The following is a 20,348-nucleotide window of genomic DNA, read 5'->3' on the forward strand; positions in this document are numbered from 1 at the left end:
AGTATACCGAACCGAAACCCCTTTTGTAAGACACGAAATATAATAAAGTGTCAGTAGAGTCATTTTAACTTAATTCGCTCCAAGTTAGATTAGGTTACCTTTGATACAGGTAGCGCCAGCAGGCTGCGCCACTAGGGCGCATGTCGGGTCTCGATGCGTAGCCACCTCCTCGTGGTGAGACCTGGTAATTGCTATCGTTTTCCAAAGAGAAATATCTTTGGCAAACGATACCAAGCTAAGAGCTACGCACAAAGTTTAAGATATTTCCTGTCTCTTGTAAATTTTCAATGTTTCCTTTGGAATTTGAAAATAGAGAGTGGGCAATATTTATTTAAATGATATTTAATTGAAGAGGAATTAAGCTAACAGGGAGAGTGCAAGTCCTTCGATTTAGTTGAAACTTTGCAGCTTTGTAGATATCGTCATGCAGTTTAAGAAAATACATCATTATAGCCGCAACTACTCAACAGTTTTTGAGATATTTGCGATTAAAGTTTTATTACTTTCTTAATTATACATTTCTTTCTAATGTGTTCGAAGTTAAGTTGTAGCGTAACGGCGACGATCGAGAATTGTTGTAATGGAGGACCGGTGTTCGATGAGTGGAGGACCGGCGTTTGATGCCCGTCCCCATGGGTAAGATAGTTTTTTCAATATATTTTTTATTTTGTATTCAATTTGCATTGTAAATAAACAATTGTAATTAAAATTTCTTACTAAAAAAAATTAATTTTTACGCTTTCTTATGCTAGTATATATTTATTACAAAATAATAAGAATATTATGCAAGAAAAATACTTTTCTATATCAATCTTATTTATTACAGGAAATACAAAACCTATTGCTCATGTAAGTATTAATTATTATATTAAACATCGTATAAGAATTTTGCCTATAATTCCAACTTTGCTGTGCAGCTATAAATGTCCATGAATTCATTACAAAAACTTGGCAATTTATTAATTTTCTACTCTTCAATTGATTTCTAGTATCCAGTTCGAATAAAAATTTTACCGCCTGCAATCAGCGCCATCTATGATTTGGGCTCAAAAATCAAGAAAGTAATAGAAATATAGAATAGACAAGGAGGTCGTCGAAAAGTTCGTCACGTGGTAGACACGGACAGAGAGGGGATATAAAGGATAAAATTGCTTCGGCAGTGAAGAATTATTAATTACTCATTTTCTGTAAACAATTTGTGAACTTTTATAATTTCATTGCAAAGCTGGAACATCAGGCTTAATTCTTATATAATTTTCGTAAAGAATTTCGCTCTAAATTGTTAGTTATTAATTTTGATTTGATGGCGTCTATGATTTCGTAACGGCGACCATCACGATCTAACGTGAAAATATTTAATACTCAACGAAACTAGAAGCAAAATGTGATCAAAAGTTATATGAGAAGATTCGCAAGGACATTGTTTTTATAGTGAGTGCTTAAGGTTTCATAAATTAATTGCGTAAGGGATAGTAATTAATGAAAAACCAATGGCGTCTTCGAAAACAATTCAAACACTGCGCAGAACAATTATTAATAATTAACTAATTACGGACAAATTTATATCGAAAAATATACATGAAGGTTCGTGAAGGATCTGGCTTTACAATGGTATTTTAAAAGTTCAGAAATTTATCACAGATATTGAGTAATTAGTGAATTTTCCACTGCCGATTTGATTTATTAAAATATATTCGGAGCACATAACCAGAGTTAGTAAACTGATATCAGAGCCATCTATGATTTTAGACTCGAAGCTCGAGTTCCGCAACGAGAACATAGATGGCTCTGATGTCAGTTTACTAACTCTGGTTATGTGCTCCGAATATATTTTAATAAATCAAATCGGCAGTGGAAAATTCACTAATTACTCAGTATTCGTGAATAATTTATGAACTTTTATAACTGCATCGTAAAGGCAGATCCTTTAAGAACTTTCCAATATATTTTTCGATCGAAATTTGTCCCCAATTAATTAATTATTAATAATTGTTCTGCGCAGTGTTTGAATTGTTGTCGAAGATTGTCGAAGACGCCATTGTTTTTTCATTAATTACTATCCTTTACGCAATTAATTTATGAATCTTTATGCACGCATTATAAAAACAATGTTCTTGCGAATCTTCTCATATAACTTTAGATCACATTTTGATTCTAGTTTCGTTTAGTATTAAATATTTTCACGGAAGATCGTGATGGCTGCCGTTACGAAATCAAAGATGCCATCAAACAAAAATTAATAACTAACAATTTAAAGTTAAATTCTTTACGAAAATTATATAAAAATGTAGCCTAGAGTTCCAGCTTTGCAATGAAATTATAAAAGTTCATAAATTAATTACAGAATTGAGTAATTAATTAATTTTTCACTATCAGAGTCCTTTTATCCTTTTCTATCCCCTCTCTGTCCTTGTCTGCCAGGTGATGAGCTCTTTGGCGACCTCCTCGCCTATTCTATATTCCTATCACTTTCTTCATTTTTAAGCCAAATCATAGATGGCGCTGATCATAGGCGGTAAAATTTGTATTTATTCGGCAGTAGAAAATTAATAAATTTCCAAGCTTTTCTGATTAATTGATGAACATTTATGGCTGCACAGCAAAGTTGGAATTGTAGGCAACATTCTTATAAGATGTTTAATTTAATAATTATTACTTACACGAGCGATAGTTTTGTATTTTCTGTAGTAAATAAGATTGCTGTAGAAAAGTATTTTTCTTGCATAATATTCTTATTATTTTGTAATGAATATATGCTAGCATAAGAAAGCGTAAAAAATAATTTTTTTTATTAAGAAATTTTATTTACAATTGTGTATTTAAAATGTTTTCATAGGCGAAAAATGAATACAAAACAAAAAATATATTTTAAAAAATTATCAAAACTATGGACGGGAATCGAACCCCGATCCTTCATTATTCAATTCTCGATCGTCCCAGTTACGCTACAACTTAACTTGAAACACATTGGAAATAAATATTTAATTAACGTTGTAATAAAACTTTAATCGCAAATATCTTGAAAACTATTTTGTAATTGCGGCTATAATAATATATTTTCTTAAACTGCATGGCGATATCTACAAAGCTGCAAAGTTTCAACTAAATCGGTCACCCGAAGGACTTGCACACTCCTTGTAAGTAAGGAAAGGAATCCAAGTAAGGGAAGGTAAGTAAGCAAGGTAAGTATAAGGTAAGTAAAATTATTAAAATGTACTACAAAGTAGAAAAAGTATTGTTCAGAGAATTATTGGAGATGATGTAAAATCATAGAATAGGTCGGCGAGCAACCTCCTATCATGTTATGTTACCCTAATACAAAGAGACAAAATCGGTTGAAAATTTCTCGCCGTGTTGCAAAATTATTGTCCAGAGAATTCTTGGAAATGACGACATTTCTTGGAACTGACCCGACGAGCGACCTCCTTGCATGTCATGTTATCCTGATACAAAATCGCGAAATCGGCGGAAAATTTTACGGCAAGGCTGCAAAAGTATTATTCGAGAATTCTTGGAAATGACGTCATTTCTTGGAACTGCCTCGGCGAGCGACCTCCTGTCATGTCATGTTCTCCTAATACAAAATCGTGAAATCGGCCGAAAATTTTACGGCGAGGCTACAAAAGCATTGTTCGAGAATTCTTGGAAATGACGTAATTTCTTGGAACTGTCTCGACGAGCGACCTCCTGTCATATCATGTTCTCCTAATACAAAATCGCGAAATCGGCCGAAAATTTTCTGGCAAGACTGCAAAACTATTGACCACAAACGGCAAAAGTATTGACCAGAAACGGCAAAAGTATTGACCAGAAACGGCAAAAGTATTGTCCACCGAAGCGGCAAAAGTATTGTCCACCGAAGCGGCAAAACTATTGACCAGGGACGGCAAAAGTATTGTCCACCGAAGCGGCAAAAGTATTGACCAGAGACGGCAAAAGTATTGACCAGAGACGGCAAAAGTATTGACCAGAGACGGCAAAAGTATTGTCTACCGAAGCGGCAAAAGTATTGTCCGAGAATTCTGGGAAATGACGTCATTTCTCGGAACTGGCACGGCGATAGACCTCCTTGCATGTTATGTTCTCCTAATACAAATCCGTGAAATTCCATGCCAAATCTGCGAATTTTATAGGCCCAGATTTCTGTTAGAGCAAGACCTCCTTTAATGTTATGTTCGCCTAATACAAAATTACAACATTGGCAGAAGGTTTCATGCTAACGCTGCGAATTTTTTAGGCTCAGTATTTTTGTAATTCTGTCAGAGCAAGACCTCCTTTAATGTTATGTTCGCCTAATACAAAATTACAACATTGGCAGAAGGTTTCATACCAACACTGCGAAATTTATAGGCCCAGAATTGTTTGAATATGTTGCTATTTATTGAAAATCACAAATTACCATGTTTCTACGATTAATTTATGAAGTTTTATAGCTGCATCGAAAAGCTGGATCTTTGGGCAACATTCCTATATAATTTTCGTACATAATTAGATGCCAATTAATTTGTTATTAATTATTATTTGAAGACGGACGTGAGTCGGTAACAACGACCGCTATGTTTATTCATTAAAATATTTAATTATGAACAAAACCAGAAGTAAAATATGATCAAAAATTGTATAAGAACATGACTAAGGATGTTGTTTTTCGAATGTGTGCATGTAATTCGCAAATAAATTGCATAAAAGATAGTAATTAATGACTAACTCTTAGTATCTACGGCAACAATTCAAACACTTTGTTGAATAATTACTAATAATTAATTAATTAACGAGAAATTTATGTATAAAATGATATTGGAAAGTTCTTTAAGGTTGTCTCTTTACGATGCAATTACAAAAGTTCATAAATTAAGTGCAGAAAGTGACTAATTTGATGATTTTCCCTTTCAAGTTAATCGTGTTGACGATCCGCCATTATATATCCTTTTCTAAGGGTGGTTCTACGCGTTGATTGGTGCTAATGGTGCCAATAAAATTAGACCTGCGATCAGCACCATCTGTGAGTTCCAAATGGAAACTCACGGAGGCTATCGGATACCTCCTCATGCATTCTGTGTTCCTGTTACTTTCTTGAGCTTCGAGTCCAAAATCATAGATGGTGCTGATCGCAAGTCTTTCTTATTGGTTATCTTAGTGCCAATCAACGGTTTAGAAAAGGACAGCGAATAAGGATTTATTTATTAATTAATATGTCATTAATTCTTTCCAATTTGGACAGTATAAAAATCACAAACAATGAGATCAAAACAATGAATATATAATACCATTCTAAATATAAGTAAAAGATGTATATGTATTAATGTCGTTTGTATCTAAAGTCATAAGGAATTGTACTTTTCTTTTTTCCGTACACTATTATATGCTAGCTTGCATTACACCTAGTATCCGAATACGCACAGCTACGGCACTGTCGAGGCTAGAGAAATGTGCAATAGCAGCGTGTCGGTAAAATCCCATGCATACGTTACCGACGAATATTTTCCCGATCTAATCGAATTGAAAACTGTTTCCACAATTCCGTTCTATTGTTTCCTCTTCAGAAAACCCTAAAGAATACGATATCTTGTAGCAAATTCGTGTCGGATAAAGAACTTTTCGTAAAAATGCATGTATAATGCATAGAAAGTATGCTCGGCAATTTATTTTTAAATTTTGATCACCAATTATAAGTATTGAGAAACACAAATAATTAATCATTGATAAACTCCCTACATATGCACCCTAACCTAACATTTAAGATAAGAATGAACCTTCTAACGTTTCCACATTTTATGTAATACTTAATTTTACTCAAATACTTAATTTTTCGTTTTTAAAAAGTCCACAATTTCTAAAACAGAGTGTGATAGAGCAATTTCAATTACCGATTTCAGCAAAGTAAACTCTATGAAAATTACTCAATGAATATTACAGATCAAAATTCGCGTTGAACAGCGCAGTCGACCACGCAACGCGCCTGGAAAGTCTTACTCAAATCGTACTCTCGTCTCTTTTCTTTCGTCTTTCCTTTTTCCTCTTTCCCCTTTCCTCTACTCATCATCGGAATGATTTACGGGAAGAGTTTCGCGGTCGAATGTATTTACGCGGAACTTAAGCTTACGACGTAATGCCGTTGCGTCGGTGAAACCTATGCGAAATTCAGAATATACTGTCTCAACGTGGATCGTGCGACGCCTTAGTAACGTTGTTTCGACGACACAGAATTTTCGGGGGAGAAAGCATCACGGAATGCAGAGGTTAAGGGAATCACGGCACGTGCGCTCCGTACCGACCTCTGGGTACACGAGCAGTTGTACCAATTTATTGGATAAACACAGAGATTTTATTCATCGACCTAACGGTAGTCCTCCGTAAGGATTTATAAGGATTCGTCGGCCTTGCTGGCATTCCGTGACGAAAGCAACGCAGTGCAATAAATGCCACGCAAATACCAAACTGGCTTACGGACCTTCTGGCAAGCTTATGTGCAAATGTCAAAAGCCGTGCAACGATACGTGAAAAGTACGCTACGATTCGTTCGACGATTATCCCGTCTTACGAACGAAATTTTCGTATCCCGAAACTGTCGAGTCAACGACCTCTGTGAGATCAACGCGCAACCTTAATTAAACAACGCAACGGTGGGAAAGGAAGATTCGTCGGTGACCAATAACCGATAAGTAGGAACGGAAAGCCAAGGATAAGGCAACGAGTCGAATCTTAGATACGCGGTTGAGTTATCCAAGTGGAAATAAAAAAAAACTGACATCCAGGTGTTTTCTAATTTCACAAGCGTTTTCTCGCATGAACGAAGCCAGAGTACAAACTCTTTACGTAATGGACAAAGAAAGTCCCTCCGCACGAGTCACAAATCGGTCAAACGATTTTAAGCCTCAGATTCTACTTTAAAATATGGAGATTCGTTTTAAGCGATGAATTAACGACAAATATACTTTTTAATAAGGAGAAAGCACGATTCTAACGGTATTAACTAATTGCGCGTTGGAGTCATACTCGAAACGTTGATAAATCGAACCTTTATATCGATGTCGCGTCGTTCCACGCATTCGTCGTATCCCTACAGTAAACTGCATTACCTACAGACGTACATTACCGATTAAGACAGTTATCGCTCGAGCGGTAACGTTACCTACTATCGATATTCCCTTTCCCCGCGGATTATCCACCGTGTCTGTTCTGCACTGTAAAAATTACAGCGTTTTCGTTCGCTGTTCCAAAAAGTACAAGTAGAAAAAGACCTCAGATATCGCTCTTATTGCCGACACATAACCGAAACGAATTTACGTACGCGATAGCCATATTAAAATTCAAATTCTGCGAATTTAAAATACGTTACAAATGTGCATAGTAATTATGCGAGTCCAAGGCCCGAACGCAATGACACGGCGATATGATAGAATAAATTTGCAACGACTGGGCAAGGTCGCGCTTGGAATTTCACCAGTCGAACGAAATCCATTTGCACCTGTGACGCGTGGCGAATGTAAATGCGAATCCGTGGCGCGTCGCTGCGAGTACAGTTAAATTTTCATCGCGAGCAGCGCTGCGAAAGGAAACGACTTTACCATCGGTGACAGGGGCCATCCGTTCTCCCTCGGTTTTCCCAATGAACCGAAAGAGAGCTAGCACGAGAACCGCGACTCGAGGCATTCGACGGTCCGATCCTCGCTGTAACGAGTGTTCGGGCCAAGTAACGGTAAACGCCATATCGCGTCGCTCTTATATACTGTCCTATTCACAGTGCGCTCACTCTCGAAGGTTTTTTTTTCCCCAACTACTCTAAGCAACTGTTTATGATTCTCTACTACCTCGGCTCGAGTCGACTCGAAGTGCTTCTTCCTCGATATTCAACCTCGAATGATTCATGCTCTGAAACTTTTCTTGATTCACGTTTCTCTTTCTTCTTCCTTCTCACCGGGCAGACGCAACACGTTGCGACGGTTTAAACGGTTGCCAGATATGTAGGCTACCTTTACGAACGAGCAAATACGCTTAAAAGTAAACGGCTGAATCGGATAAAGCGTAACCCACTTCCTTTAACGCGGAACGCGTTCGTGGAAGTGTTTTCCGCGGCGGAGGCGGTCGGCTTCGATTTATATACGGGCACCGGGCATTGTTTTAACGGTTTGTCGTGTGTCGCGCGGCAGACAATAAAAGCACCGAGCGCGGAGATTCGCGATGGAACAGCCGGAAATAATAGCGGCGCGCCATGCGGAGAACCAGAGCAACTCCAACGTGAGAGAAGCGCGGAACAACGAGAACGGCCGTAAAAGGGACGTAAAACATTCTGTCAGCGCTGCGGCTTCTTTCTGGCCAACGATTTTATCCCGTTCACCAGGCCACCAGGGGAATAACAGATACTTCCTCTACGGTAATTTCGCAGTCCTTCGTCGTTTTAAAAATCGCCCTCGAGTCGTTTCGAGCTCTCGAATCGATGGACGGGAAACGGGAACGTTTTTCCGAGTCGTTGGCGCGGCAAAATATCGGTTCGCGAAAAACGAGAAAAATCCAGGGGCCTCCATCGGTCACCATTCGCCACCTGTTGCCCGCAGAAATTCGCCTGATACTGATTTACGATTCGGCCATTATCTCCGTCCTCTCTCTTTTCTCTTCATTTTCTCTCTCCCTCGCTGACGCGTTAAGACAAATGGCGGAACCGATAGAGCTCCCTGGGATCAAGGGAACACTCACCTTTGCTTGATTTTCCTCTCCGTTCCTCTCTTGCTTCTCGATGCCGATGAAACGGGTCTGAAAAATCGAGAAAACCGAAAATTAACCATCCAGCCAAACTGAAAACGAATGCACGATTTTCAATGACGATTAAATTAAATTGCAATCCTAGAATGACAAAAGACACATCCATTATCGTTCGTGATATTAACAATTGACGAAACATTGAATTAATCTGTCAGCTGATTATCTAAGTTCTTCTGCAATTCTTGAATGATAAATGGATCTACACTCAGTACTATATTGTCATTTGTCAATACCACTACCGATATTTGATCTATCCATTGATCATTCCCCTTGCTCTATGATTTACTTCTGACAAATTTACGTATCGAAAGAATATTCAATTTTTGGATTTATTAGAATTTTGGTCACGTTAATACAAGCATTAACTATAATTTGGATCGCATGAAGTTCTCATGCATCACAGTGCAAAGAATTAATACCAAATCTACCACGATCTAAACAACGCGATTTTCCTTCTAATATCATTGACTCCATTTTTCTTTCTCATCGTTTCCCATTTACCAGTAAATTTTCCAAAATCGTGGTGAATCTATGATTAATCCCAACGTATCGATCGTATCGGTGTGATCGGAGATTTATCGAAAGCCTCGAGCCCCGTTGCACGCGCGTGTATTTTCGAAAGCAAAGTAAGATAACGAGGGATTTAAATAGTTCTGACAAATTCACGTATCGAAAGAATATTCAATTTTTGGATTTATTAGAATTTTGGTCAAGTTAAGACAAGCATTAACTATAATTTGGATCGCATGAAGTTCTCATGCATCACAGTGCAAAGGATTAATACTAAATCTACCACGATCTAAACAACGCGATTTTCCTTCTAATATCATCGACTCCATTTTTCTTTCTCATCGTTTCCCATTTACCAGCAAATTTTCCAAAATCGTGATGAATCTATGATTAATCCTATCGTATCGATCGTATCGGTGTGATCGGAGATTTATCGAAAGCCTCGAGCCCCGTTGCACGCGCGCGTATTTTCAAAAACAAAGGAAGATAACGAACGATGCCCGCTACCGACGGTTATCTCTACGTATACACCGATGTCGTGATTGTAAATGGAAGTGACGCAACGAACGAAAGTGGCTAATAACGAGAGTCCCTCTGTTCGGCAACGTATCTCTTGAAACTCTCGGTAGACGAAGAGAAAGTCGGATCATCGACCACTTCCTTCTTACCAGCGTAATCCTCTCCCGAAAATTCGAGATGCACGTAGTGATCGCGGCCATCTTGTTCACCAGTTTCCTCAGCGGCCCGTAATCCGCCATTTTATCGTCCGCACGTTTCCTCACTCGCGAACGACTCCTCCGCAGTGTTTTCGCGATCCTCGGTGCCATCTGCGCGTTTTCGTTCGACAAACGCGACGTCGACTTGGATCGGACCGGATGCGACAGGTTGTTGGATCGATGACGATACTCGGCGTAACGGTCGAAGGTATACGGACAAAATGGCCGCGTGTTGACAAGCGCGCATCGCGTACGCGACTAATCACCGAACCGCAAAGCGCTGCGCGATCACACCGATACTCGGAACGAAAAGTGTTCATCGTTGCTATCTTACCTCGGCGGTTTCCTGGTGATAACGTTCACCGACAGCCTGAAACGCAAAAACGGTGCATGAGATACGGCAAGGAACGGCACACGCGGAATCTAATTCCTTCGTTGTATCGGCGGCAGCATCATTTTTCTGCCGCTATCTCGGATCTCGATGTTATCGCGATGTTATCGCGTAAGCTATTGTCGCGAAGGTTCATCTGAGATAAGAAGAAGTGGAACGACATATGGTTACGTTTTGGGAAGAACCGAGGGGGTCGGATAGTTTGAAATATTGGCAAGCTCGAATTCTTCTTTCTTTCTTCGATGCTAATTTTAACGCTAGATTTACGGACGCTATCCGTGTACCTATTTCTACATATTTGACACCTGTCAAATTGACAGGTAAAGGAAACCACGTGTCATTTTTTTTTTAACGATTCGTTTAATTTCAGAACAATTACAATATTAACAGTCTTAATATAAGTTAACTAAATCTGTTACTATGGTATAATTGGAGCAATCCATCCGTCAAATTGACGGGTTCCGTAAATCTAGTGTTAAACTTTTGCACTCGACGATTTTGTCGCTAGAGGAGAGTATAAATTCAAAGATTCTCTACTAAAATACTGTAGGATACCATTTTCAAGGAAGTTGCGAGTCGGTTATAGCCAACAAAAATAAATTATGAACCGATCGATATTTTCTAGAAGCAAATGGAAAAGTTATTGTAATAACAAAATTAAGTTGCGTGAGGTGAAGCGTAGGTTAAGGAAAGCATAAAAGCATGGTCCTTGAAAACCAAAACAGAGTCCTTAGAAATCGGTTGTGACCAGCACAAGCGTGAGTCGTTTGGTATTGGAAAGAGAATTTTAAAAGTGTACGTCCTTGTGTGTTTTCATTTCGTTATCTTGGTGTTCTTTTCCTAAGTTAAATCAGTTTACGTGAATTTTCGGTGTCTCAAGACCAGTTTCGTCATCCTACAATACTGACGATACCTTTTTGAGCAGTATAAATATAGAATTGTATAGTAATAGAATTGCAGAATTATTTGATTTCGATACCTCGCACACTATTACGTTAAATTTGATATATTAATTAATATCGATCTTCCAAATTTTACGAAATGGCGACTGAAGCTCGCCTCTCGAGTGCAAAGGGTTAACTCTTTGAGGTTAGGTGAGTTACAAACTAACCTTTCGTTTGGCAATTTATGCATCGTGGGATATATTCTATATATATGTACAGTTTGAGATTTTATTTAAAGTTTTTCATTTAGTTGGTAATACTGTGAACTAACCTCTTCAGGGACGAATATTTTTTAAGTCAATATTACAACGATAACGAAACAATAATTACAAAGTAAAATAAACCGCCATTAGCGATGATATTGGACAAGGTTTTCATTTTATCGTCGAGGTATTCTACACCGAATAATTGTCCACCTGATTTCAATTTCCTTTTCACTCGTAACAATCATAATTTAAAACGAGCTAAACGCGCATAAGTATAACGTGCCAGTATCCCTGGAGAGGTTAAATTAAATCACGGATCGCACGAAATCTCGAGACATTCTCGCCGATCTCGTTTCTCGTCTTTTACCGCGACCACTTTCTTTCCGGTTTTACTTTCGTACCGAGATATAAAGCACGAAGAAAAATTCGTGTCTGCGAGGTCGCTGAACGGGTAAAAGTTTGAACCCTCCCCACCCCGCCGGCACTCGCTTTTTATTATCTTCCACTTTTCTTTCCCTTTTTCGGACAAAGATCGTCTCGATACTTACGTGCACAGCGCCCGCGGTATCCGACGAGGTCGCCGAGGCTAGCTGGTTCCGGTTCTCTATGACCGTCTTTATTTGCTCGAGCACCTGCAAACCAACCGCACACACACACTCTTCAATTATCCACAATGCTACCCGTAATTATCGTTTCTGCAAACCCCGTGGCCTAGATTTCAACACTGACGTCTCTATTAAAACGGCAGTGGAAAAAAAGAGCGGTACTTTCCCGAGCCGACCGTTTCCCGTCTCTAACGCTTCACGGACTTTCCTTTTCGCCTTTTTCCCCCTTTTTCCTTTATTTCGATCTCGTTACGCGTTTAATGCGCCGGGATACGACCTGCACGGTGAAGCGTGCGAGCGCGAAACGATCGGTCGATCTCGACACGGGGTGCTGAGAACAGCTCTAACGAGACGTGGCTTTTCAGCAGATTAGGTGAGTCCGGGGTTGCAGGGATGACGATTAGAAGAAACGGAAGTTTCTTCGAAAATTAACACATTGCGTACCGCATAGAAATCTCTGATACATACGCCAGGGATCGCACGTTTTGAGAACACAGTGTGTTGATATCTAAGGTCCATAACAGATGACGCGTGGAAAATGAGAAAACTCGTAGGCAATACGCAATGTGTTAAAGCATCGATGGAAGAACTCGCAGGAAGTCGGTGAAAATCGAAGGAAATTACCCGGAGCGATATCCTGTGCCTCTGCACGACGTGTTGATTGTACTCCTTGTGCTCGATCTCGTTGCTCTTTCTCGTTTGCCTCCGCTGGAAAACACAGAAAGAAATGGACGATGGTCACGAGAGCTTGCGCTTCATCCGCGTGTCACGTTTTTCCACGGTCGCGAAAACGATTCGCGACTTTCCTCGAGTATCAGAACGGAACGTTTTCCCTACTACTCCTTGCGAGTGGAAAAGATCGGCGTTTCTTTCGACCTATCTAGAAGCGTTCCTCGTAAAATCGGTTCACTGCAAGATATATTGATGTATAATGTACAGGGAACTCGCGTGTGCAGATATATAATGGAAAATGGGAGACAGGAATGGGACAACTTAGTGCTATGGACGCGACATCTTTGAGTTAGACCTAACCTAAACTAACAGTCCTCGCTCGCATCGTGGGAGACTTTTCTATAAAATATTGGATCAAGATATCTAAAACGGAAGAGTATCTGCCATGGGGCATCGGTATTGCGTTCTAAAACTCCTATTTTTCGGACTAGGTATCGGTCCGTTCTCGTAGTACCCGAGTCTCGCACGTGGCGAATTGGTTTTTCATTGCTACTCCTTACGAGTGGGAAAGATCGGCGTTTCCTTCGACCTATTTAGAAGCAGTCCTTGTAAAATCGGTTTACTATAGGATATATTGATGTATAATATATAAGGAACTCACGTGTGCAGATATATAATGGAAAATGGAAGACAGAGACCAGACAACTTAGTGCTATGGACGCGACATCTTTGAGTTAGACCTAACCTAAATTAACAACCCTCGTTCGCACCATGGGCGACTCTTTTATAAAATATTGGATCAAGTTTAAAATGGAAGAGTATCTATCATTGGGCATCGATACTTGGTATATTTGTCATCGGTATTTTTCGGATCAGGCATCGGTCCGTTCTCGTAGTACCCGAGTCTCGCACGTGGCGAATTGGTTATTCATTGCTACTCCTTACGAGTGGGAAAGATCGGCGTTTCCTTCGACCTATTTAGAAGCAGTCCTTGTAAAATCGGTTTACCATAGGATATATTGATGTATAATATATAAGGAACTCACGTGTGCAGATATATAATGGAAAATGGAAGACAGAGACCAGACAACTTAGTGCTATGGACGCGACATCTTTGAGTTAGACCTAACCTAAATTAACAACCCTAGTTCGCACCATGGGCGACTCTTTTATAAAATATTGGATCAAGTTTAAAATGGAAGAGTATCTATCATTGGGCATCGATACTTGGTATATTTATTATCGGTATTTTTCGGATCAGGCATCGGTCCGTTCTCGTAGTACCCGAGTCTCGCACGTGGCGAATTGGTTATTCATTGCTACTCCTTACGAGTGGAAAAGATCGGCGTTTCCTTCGACCTATTTAGAAGCAGTCCTTGTAAAATCGGTTTACCATAGGATATATTGATGTATAATATATAAGGAACTCACGTGTGCAGATATATAATGGAAAATGGAAGACAGAGACCAGACAACTTAGTGCTATGGACGCGACATCTTTGAGTTAGACCTAACCTAAATTAACAATCCTAGTTCGCACCATGGGCGACTCTTTTATAAAATATTGGATCAAGTTTAAAATGGAAGAGTATTTATCATTGGGCATCGATACTTGGTATATTTATTATCGGTATTTTTCGGATCAGGCATCGGTCCGTTCTCGTAGTACCCGAGTCTCGCACGTGGCGAATTGGTTATTCATTGCTACTCCTTACGAGTGGAAAAGATCGGTGTTTCCTTCGACCTATTTAGAAGCAGTCCTTGTAAAATCGGTTTACCATAGGATATATTGATGTATAATATATAAGGAACTCACGTGTGCAGATATATAATGGAAAATGGAAGACAGAGACCAGACAACTTAGTGCTATGGACGCGACATCTTTGAGTTAGACCTAACCTAAATTAACAACCCTAGTTCGCACCATGGGCGACTCTTTTATAAAATATTGGATCAAGTTTAAAATGGAAGAGTATCTATCATTGGGCATCGATACTTGGTATATTTATCATCGGTATTTTTCGGATCAGGTATCGGTCCGTTCTCGTAGTAACCGAGTCTCGCACGTGGCGAATTGGTTTTTCATTGCTACTCCATACGAGTGAAAAAAATCGGCATTTCTTTCAATCCATCTAGCAACGTTCTTTGTAAAATCGGTTCACTGGAAGATATATTGAACTCGCGTGTGTAGATGTATAGTGAAAAATGAAAGACGAGAACAGGACAACTTGATGCTATGGACGCGACGACATTCTCTAGATAGACCTAACCTAAACTAACAGCCCTCGTTCGCACCATGGACGACTCTTCTACGAAATATAATCCCAAAATACCTAAAACGGAAGAGTCTCTGTCATCGGACCACGATACTTGTTATATAATATTTGACATCGGTATTGCGTTCCAACACTCTTATTTCTCGGACCAGGTATCGGGCCATCCTCGTAGTACCCGAGTCTCGCACGTGGCGAATTGGATCTTCCCTCCTATCCTTGCGAGTGGAAAAGATCGGCGTTTCTACGTTTCGATCTATCTTGATCTGTTCGCTGCTCGCTTTCGGACCAGATACCGATCTATACCACGGGTATTCGCAAATGCACGCACGTGGCGAATTCGTTCTTCCCTACTACTCCTTGCGAGTGGAAAGGATCTGGTCGGCGTTCCTGCGTTTCGACCTATCTAGATCCGTTCGCTCCTCGCTTTCGGATCAGATACCGATCTACCGCGGTCCTCGTATGCACACGTGGAGAATGCGATCTTCCCGTGTCACCTGTACTATGCTTCGTCCCCTGTGCTCGTACGCGTCCCAGCGGAGAAGGTAAATAAACGTGGGCAAATGTAAATAAATAACCAGGTATGTAAATAAACAAAACGGATGTAAATAAACACGGTACCGGTGGATAAACAACTGCCAAGTTGCAAACGAGCGAGTACAGAGCACTGTTTCTGTATTTTCATAATGTCGCATTTCGCGATATTAATGCTCGAGTGACTAGGTTCCGCGGATTTTATTATTCGCAATTGCATCTGCCGCTTATTAGCAAAATCAACGTCCATTTAATCGAATGAAAACGCGATTACGTACATCGCTGTTTTCCATCGAAAATGTATGGATTTTCGAAAACCAGATTATTTTTTAATGGCTATTCGAAGCAGGGTTTCTCAATATTTCTCCTCTTGCGGCTAAATTCGAACATCCGATTTTCTTTATTTTCCTCGCATACTGGAAATTGCAATTGAAATTTGGACTGAGGTATAAAGCTCAAAATGGTTGCATCGTGCATAAACTAGTTTATATAAACCCTCGTGCATATTACAATCAATATAAAACTGAATTTATATTTGTCAAATTAATTAAATGAAATTAATTCGCGAAATTCTTCGTTTCTTTCAACGCTAAAATTACTTTTAAAATTTTTTATTTAAAATTCAGCGTTCAATCTTATCGCTTTGCTCGACAACGTCATTTGTCCTTTAGTATACATGTAATCGATTTTTCAATATTTCCTGTCCTTCAATTTTTCTTTCCTTTTCTTTAAGGTTTCCCTTTTCTCCTCTTTTCTTGTATCGGTTAATTTGACCTGCCATGGTAAGTTTAGCGTCAATGGTGTCAAAAATTCGACGCGTTGACCTCTATGCCGCATGGTCCCCGTTTAGAAACCCTGGTTTAAAGGGAGTTGTTTTCGTCAAATAAGTCATGCGTGTCTGCATGGTACGGTAGCGAACGTGTTAACGACTTTTATTTAGATAGAACCGTAATTGTATACGTCTATTTATCTTCATCGTATCACGTTAATTAATACTATCTATGCGTACTGTATTTATGTAGGTCGTTGGTTCTAGCGTTAATTATCGTCATTCGGGTATAGTATATTCAACCACTGCCACGTGTCGCATGGTATACTGAATCGCGAGTATATTATTACTCGTCGCAATCGGACTCTTAACACTGAACCTATCGTGGCCTATATCGCCGATTTTAAAACTGTCATTAAAAATTCCGCACTTATTCCAAGCTATCGTCTTAGTCACTCGCCGATATATCTAATCAATTTTCCAACGTCTCTGGTTATAACAGTTTTACTTCGTGTGCATTTACCGGTCGTTTCACGGTGTCAGGTTGAGCGTTAAAAATTCGAGGACGGTGCAAAGACACGGTGCGGATTGACCTTCCGCGTCATCCTCGTCGCTCCCTTTCCGCTTGATCCGTGACCGGCGGAAAATCGCGGTGTTTTTCGCTCGAATCACCTTTCGCTGCACGATCGTTGCCCCCGTTCGTGACGCGGGCAAAATGGAATCCGCTCGGATGACGGGCGTCTGAAAAGCGGTGCCGAGACAGCGAGCTGCGCGCGGATCTCGTGAGTCGCGTAAAAGCGTGCACGCGACGACAATTAGCAAACAAAGCGCGAGTCGACGCGTTATAAATCGTCCTCGCCGTGGAATCTCCACCGATCACCGTCTCGCGACAATGGATTATTTGTTCGCCGGGTCCCGCGATCTAGCACGCCTCCGCTCCAAGGAGGAAAGAGGAACACGCGCGCGACCACCGATGGAAACCGCTCGCTCGCCGAGGATTTTCGCTTTTCCGCGTCACGCTTCCCTCGTGAATAATTCAACGACGCGTGGTTTTTCGTGACTCGACGCCGGATTTCGACGCCCTCGTTGGCTTCGCGGTTCACGGCCGAGGAGGAAGGACCGACGCGATTTCGAGCCTCGAGAGGAGCACACCCGGAGAGATTAATCGGATAGATGGTGGACGATTCGAGGAATAGAAACGTTAGTCACAGCGTGAGATCGCGCGGCGAGGAAATTGGAAGACGAGTCACGAGCCGATCCTGGACATGTGTAACCGCCTTAACTCGATTCACGCGTGCCTAGAATGCCTGGCTCGGCATTACGCTCATTGGATAACGAGAATAACGCCTCCTCCGCGCCTCTGTTTATCATTCTCCGCTCAAGTCACGGGAATTACATCAATCACCGTGAACCAAGCACCCGATGCGATTGTTTTCGAACCACGGACGAGTCGAGATCCGGCCAACGGATTTTTCGCGCGCCATTTCGTTCCCGTGTACTTATCGAGACTGCGTTCGACCCTTGGGGGTGTTTACGAAATTTCCAAAAATCTTTTCAACCCCTTCTTAATTTTACCTCCGAAGTATACGACCGATGCTTGATTCCTTATATTTAAAACAAATTTCTACTTCTCGTTTTGCGAGCGATTGATACTATAAACCTAACCTAACCTAATTTTCCAGCGAAAGCGCAAAATTTGGGAAATTTCTGAAGCGAAACGATCAGGCTAACAGAATAATTTCCCCAGTTAAACGTACCGAGCAAAGTACCAGCCACGTGTGCTACAAAGGGACACGAGAAATTGAAAAAAACTGCGCCGTACGTCGTAACTCAGTGCCGACAGGATCCTCGACGTTTCACGGATTCAGTAGCTCGTAAATAAAGAAAGAAGGTACCAACCTCGAGGGTAGCCAGGCTGGCCAACGACGAGAGAGGTCGAGTGTGAGGAACCTCCCCGGGGAAAACGCTGTCGTGCGAAACGGACAATTTTCCGGCTCCTCCTCGCAGCTTCACGAACGATTCCTCCATGCCCGTCCTCCTGAGGAACACGCTGGAAAACAAAGGCAAAAGAGGTGTCATTGAACGGGGAACGGGAAACTGGTTTGCCCTCCGGTTGCAGCCGCAGGAAAAAGCGGCATGCTGTATATCGTGTCTTCGAGTTACGACCAAGTAAGTTCACTCGCGAGGCAACTTTTTAGCCTAGCTGGGGTAATCTAGCGGCAAGCAGCGAATGGCAACTGCTTTTTCCGCCGATCTACCGCGCAGACCTGCAGTTACGAAACCCGGCAATCGAAAGGTCGCGCTGGACGACGATCTCGATCGATTAGAGACTCGGAGACCGGCCTGCTCGTCGATCGCAGTCGAATCGCGAAAATAAAGGACAGTAGGTCAGGAGGAAGGTATCGAACCGTGGTGCGTGCACGCGAGCTATCTTTCGTGACGGAGGAGTAAAACTCGAGCAGCCTGAACCAGGCCAAGGATATTCGCTGGTCGTACGAATTTCTTCCGAATCGTTTGCGAAACTCCAGTTCTGCGCCATCTTTGCTATTTTCCGGCTAACGTCAGCCAATTACCTAGCCGATAAGGCACGCCTGGGACCAGGTAGAGGCATAGTCCGACGACGAAAAAGCCGAGGAGATCGGTATCTCCTGACGATATTCACCGAATAATCCTGAAGTCACGCCAGCCTGCACCTTGCAGACGAGCTTTGCCCGCTGAAACGGTAACAATGCGATACAACTGGAGCCTCGGTTTCTCTCTATCCTCGTTCCGGCTGCCTTTAAATAAAGGATGACAAATGGGTATGTTAACCCCTTGCGCTGGGGCTACCGACTCCACGCTTACTCGCCGATACTCGAACGCTGGCCTCGCGTTATACCGTTTACGGTTCGCGCCACGTTGCACTGCGATTTGCGGCATATGTAAAATATAGGGTTCGTTGAACCGGAACTCTAACCCGGAAATCAATGTTCGTTTACCCGCGCCGTCACGAGTGGCTCTATGGCAGATGGATGTATAGCTCCGATCGCGGGTTAGCACATGCAGGATGTGCAGATGGAACAGTGCAAGTTGGAAATTTGTTACGATCACGGCAGAAGTTTCTGCAGGGCCTCTGATACTGGTGTTATGCAGCGCGGTATGTTCCAATTGCATGATTTATATTTCACGTCGATCAAACAGATCAAATGTCGCATCGATGAGTAAGATGGCTAAAGATGAAGAATGAAGAGAGGAGTTCCTCGTGATCGAAGGTGTGAGGCTCATTCCTTTTGATCGCATAGCAAACGCGAGGAATTAATAGTTATTTGAGTAAGGATCAGAAATTAATAATTGTGGTATAATTTAAATATGACCTGAAAACGCGCTTCATTTTTAACACTACAACTACCAACCCAGTGAAAATGACTGGTCCCAGAATTTTCCTTTTTGCGATCACCGAACACATAACAAGGATCAGAAATTAATAATTGTGGTATAATTTAAATATGACCTGAAAACGCGCTTAATTTTTAATACTACAACTACCAACCCAGTGAAAATGACTGGCCCCAGAATTTTCCTTTTTGCGATCACCGAACACATACACCTGCTTTAAGAATAAAATTGGTATCAACTCGTATTAAGAAAGAACTGTAATCGATATATTCACTCGTATTCATCGTATCGCTGAAATTACTATAATCTGTGCTAGTTATAGTTAGGTACCCATTAAAGATCGGTAGTTCTAGTGTTAACGAACCCTATTGGGATTATGAGTTCTAATAGTAAAATAACTACGATGTATATATATTCTTCTTTATAGTCTTTTATTTCTCAAGCAAGGTATATGTTTCTTCTAATGCTTCTCCTGAGAGACTGACCGACCCCATTAATACACATTTGCAGCTGTACCCGACTCCGGAGAGAGTATCAAGAGGGTACGCCCAAACCCCTAACTCCCATCGAATATTTATATAAACATTCGTTC

The 20,348-nt window shown here is 41.1% G+C and overlaps 1 protein-coding gene across 4 annotated transcripts in view; it reads right to left on the reverse strand.

Moving 5' to 3' along the window:
* Window positions 1–20,348, reverse strand: part of LOC108548110 (uncharacterized) — a 49,360-nt gene that overhangs the window by 16,755 nt on the left and 12,257 nt on the right. For 3 of the 4 annotated variants that reach the window (XM_017900897.1, XM_017900894.1, XM_017900895.1), the window contains exons 3-7: window positions 18,281–18,431; window positions 12,757–12,840; window positions 12,076–12,159; window positions 10,321–10,356; window positions 8,695–8,751 (exon numbers count right to left, since the gene is read on the reverse strand). In XM_017900897.1, coding sequence (XP_017756386.1) covers window positions 8,695–8,751; window positions 10,321–10,356; window positions 12,076–12,159; window positions 12,757–12,840; window positions 18,281–18,431 — 412 coding nt within the window. The remainder of the gene's footprint in view (window positions 1–8,694; window positions 8,752–10,320; window positions 10,357–12,075; window positions 12,160–12,756; window positions 12,841–18,280; window positions 18,432–20,348) is intronic. The other variant, XM_017900896.1, reaches the window with a different exon arrangement.

The sequence above is a fragment of the Eufriesea mexicana genome, unplaced genomic scaffold (genome assembly GCF_001483705.2).
Source record: "Eufriesea mexicana isolate 0111107269 unplaced genomic scaffold, ASM148370v2 scaffold1358, whole genome shotgun sequence".
Lineage (NCBI taxonomy): Eukaryota > Metazoa > Arthropoda > Insecta > Hymenoptera > Apidae > Eufriesea > Eufriesea mexicana.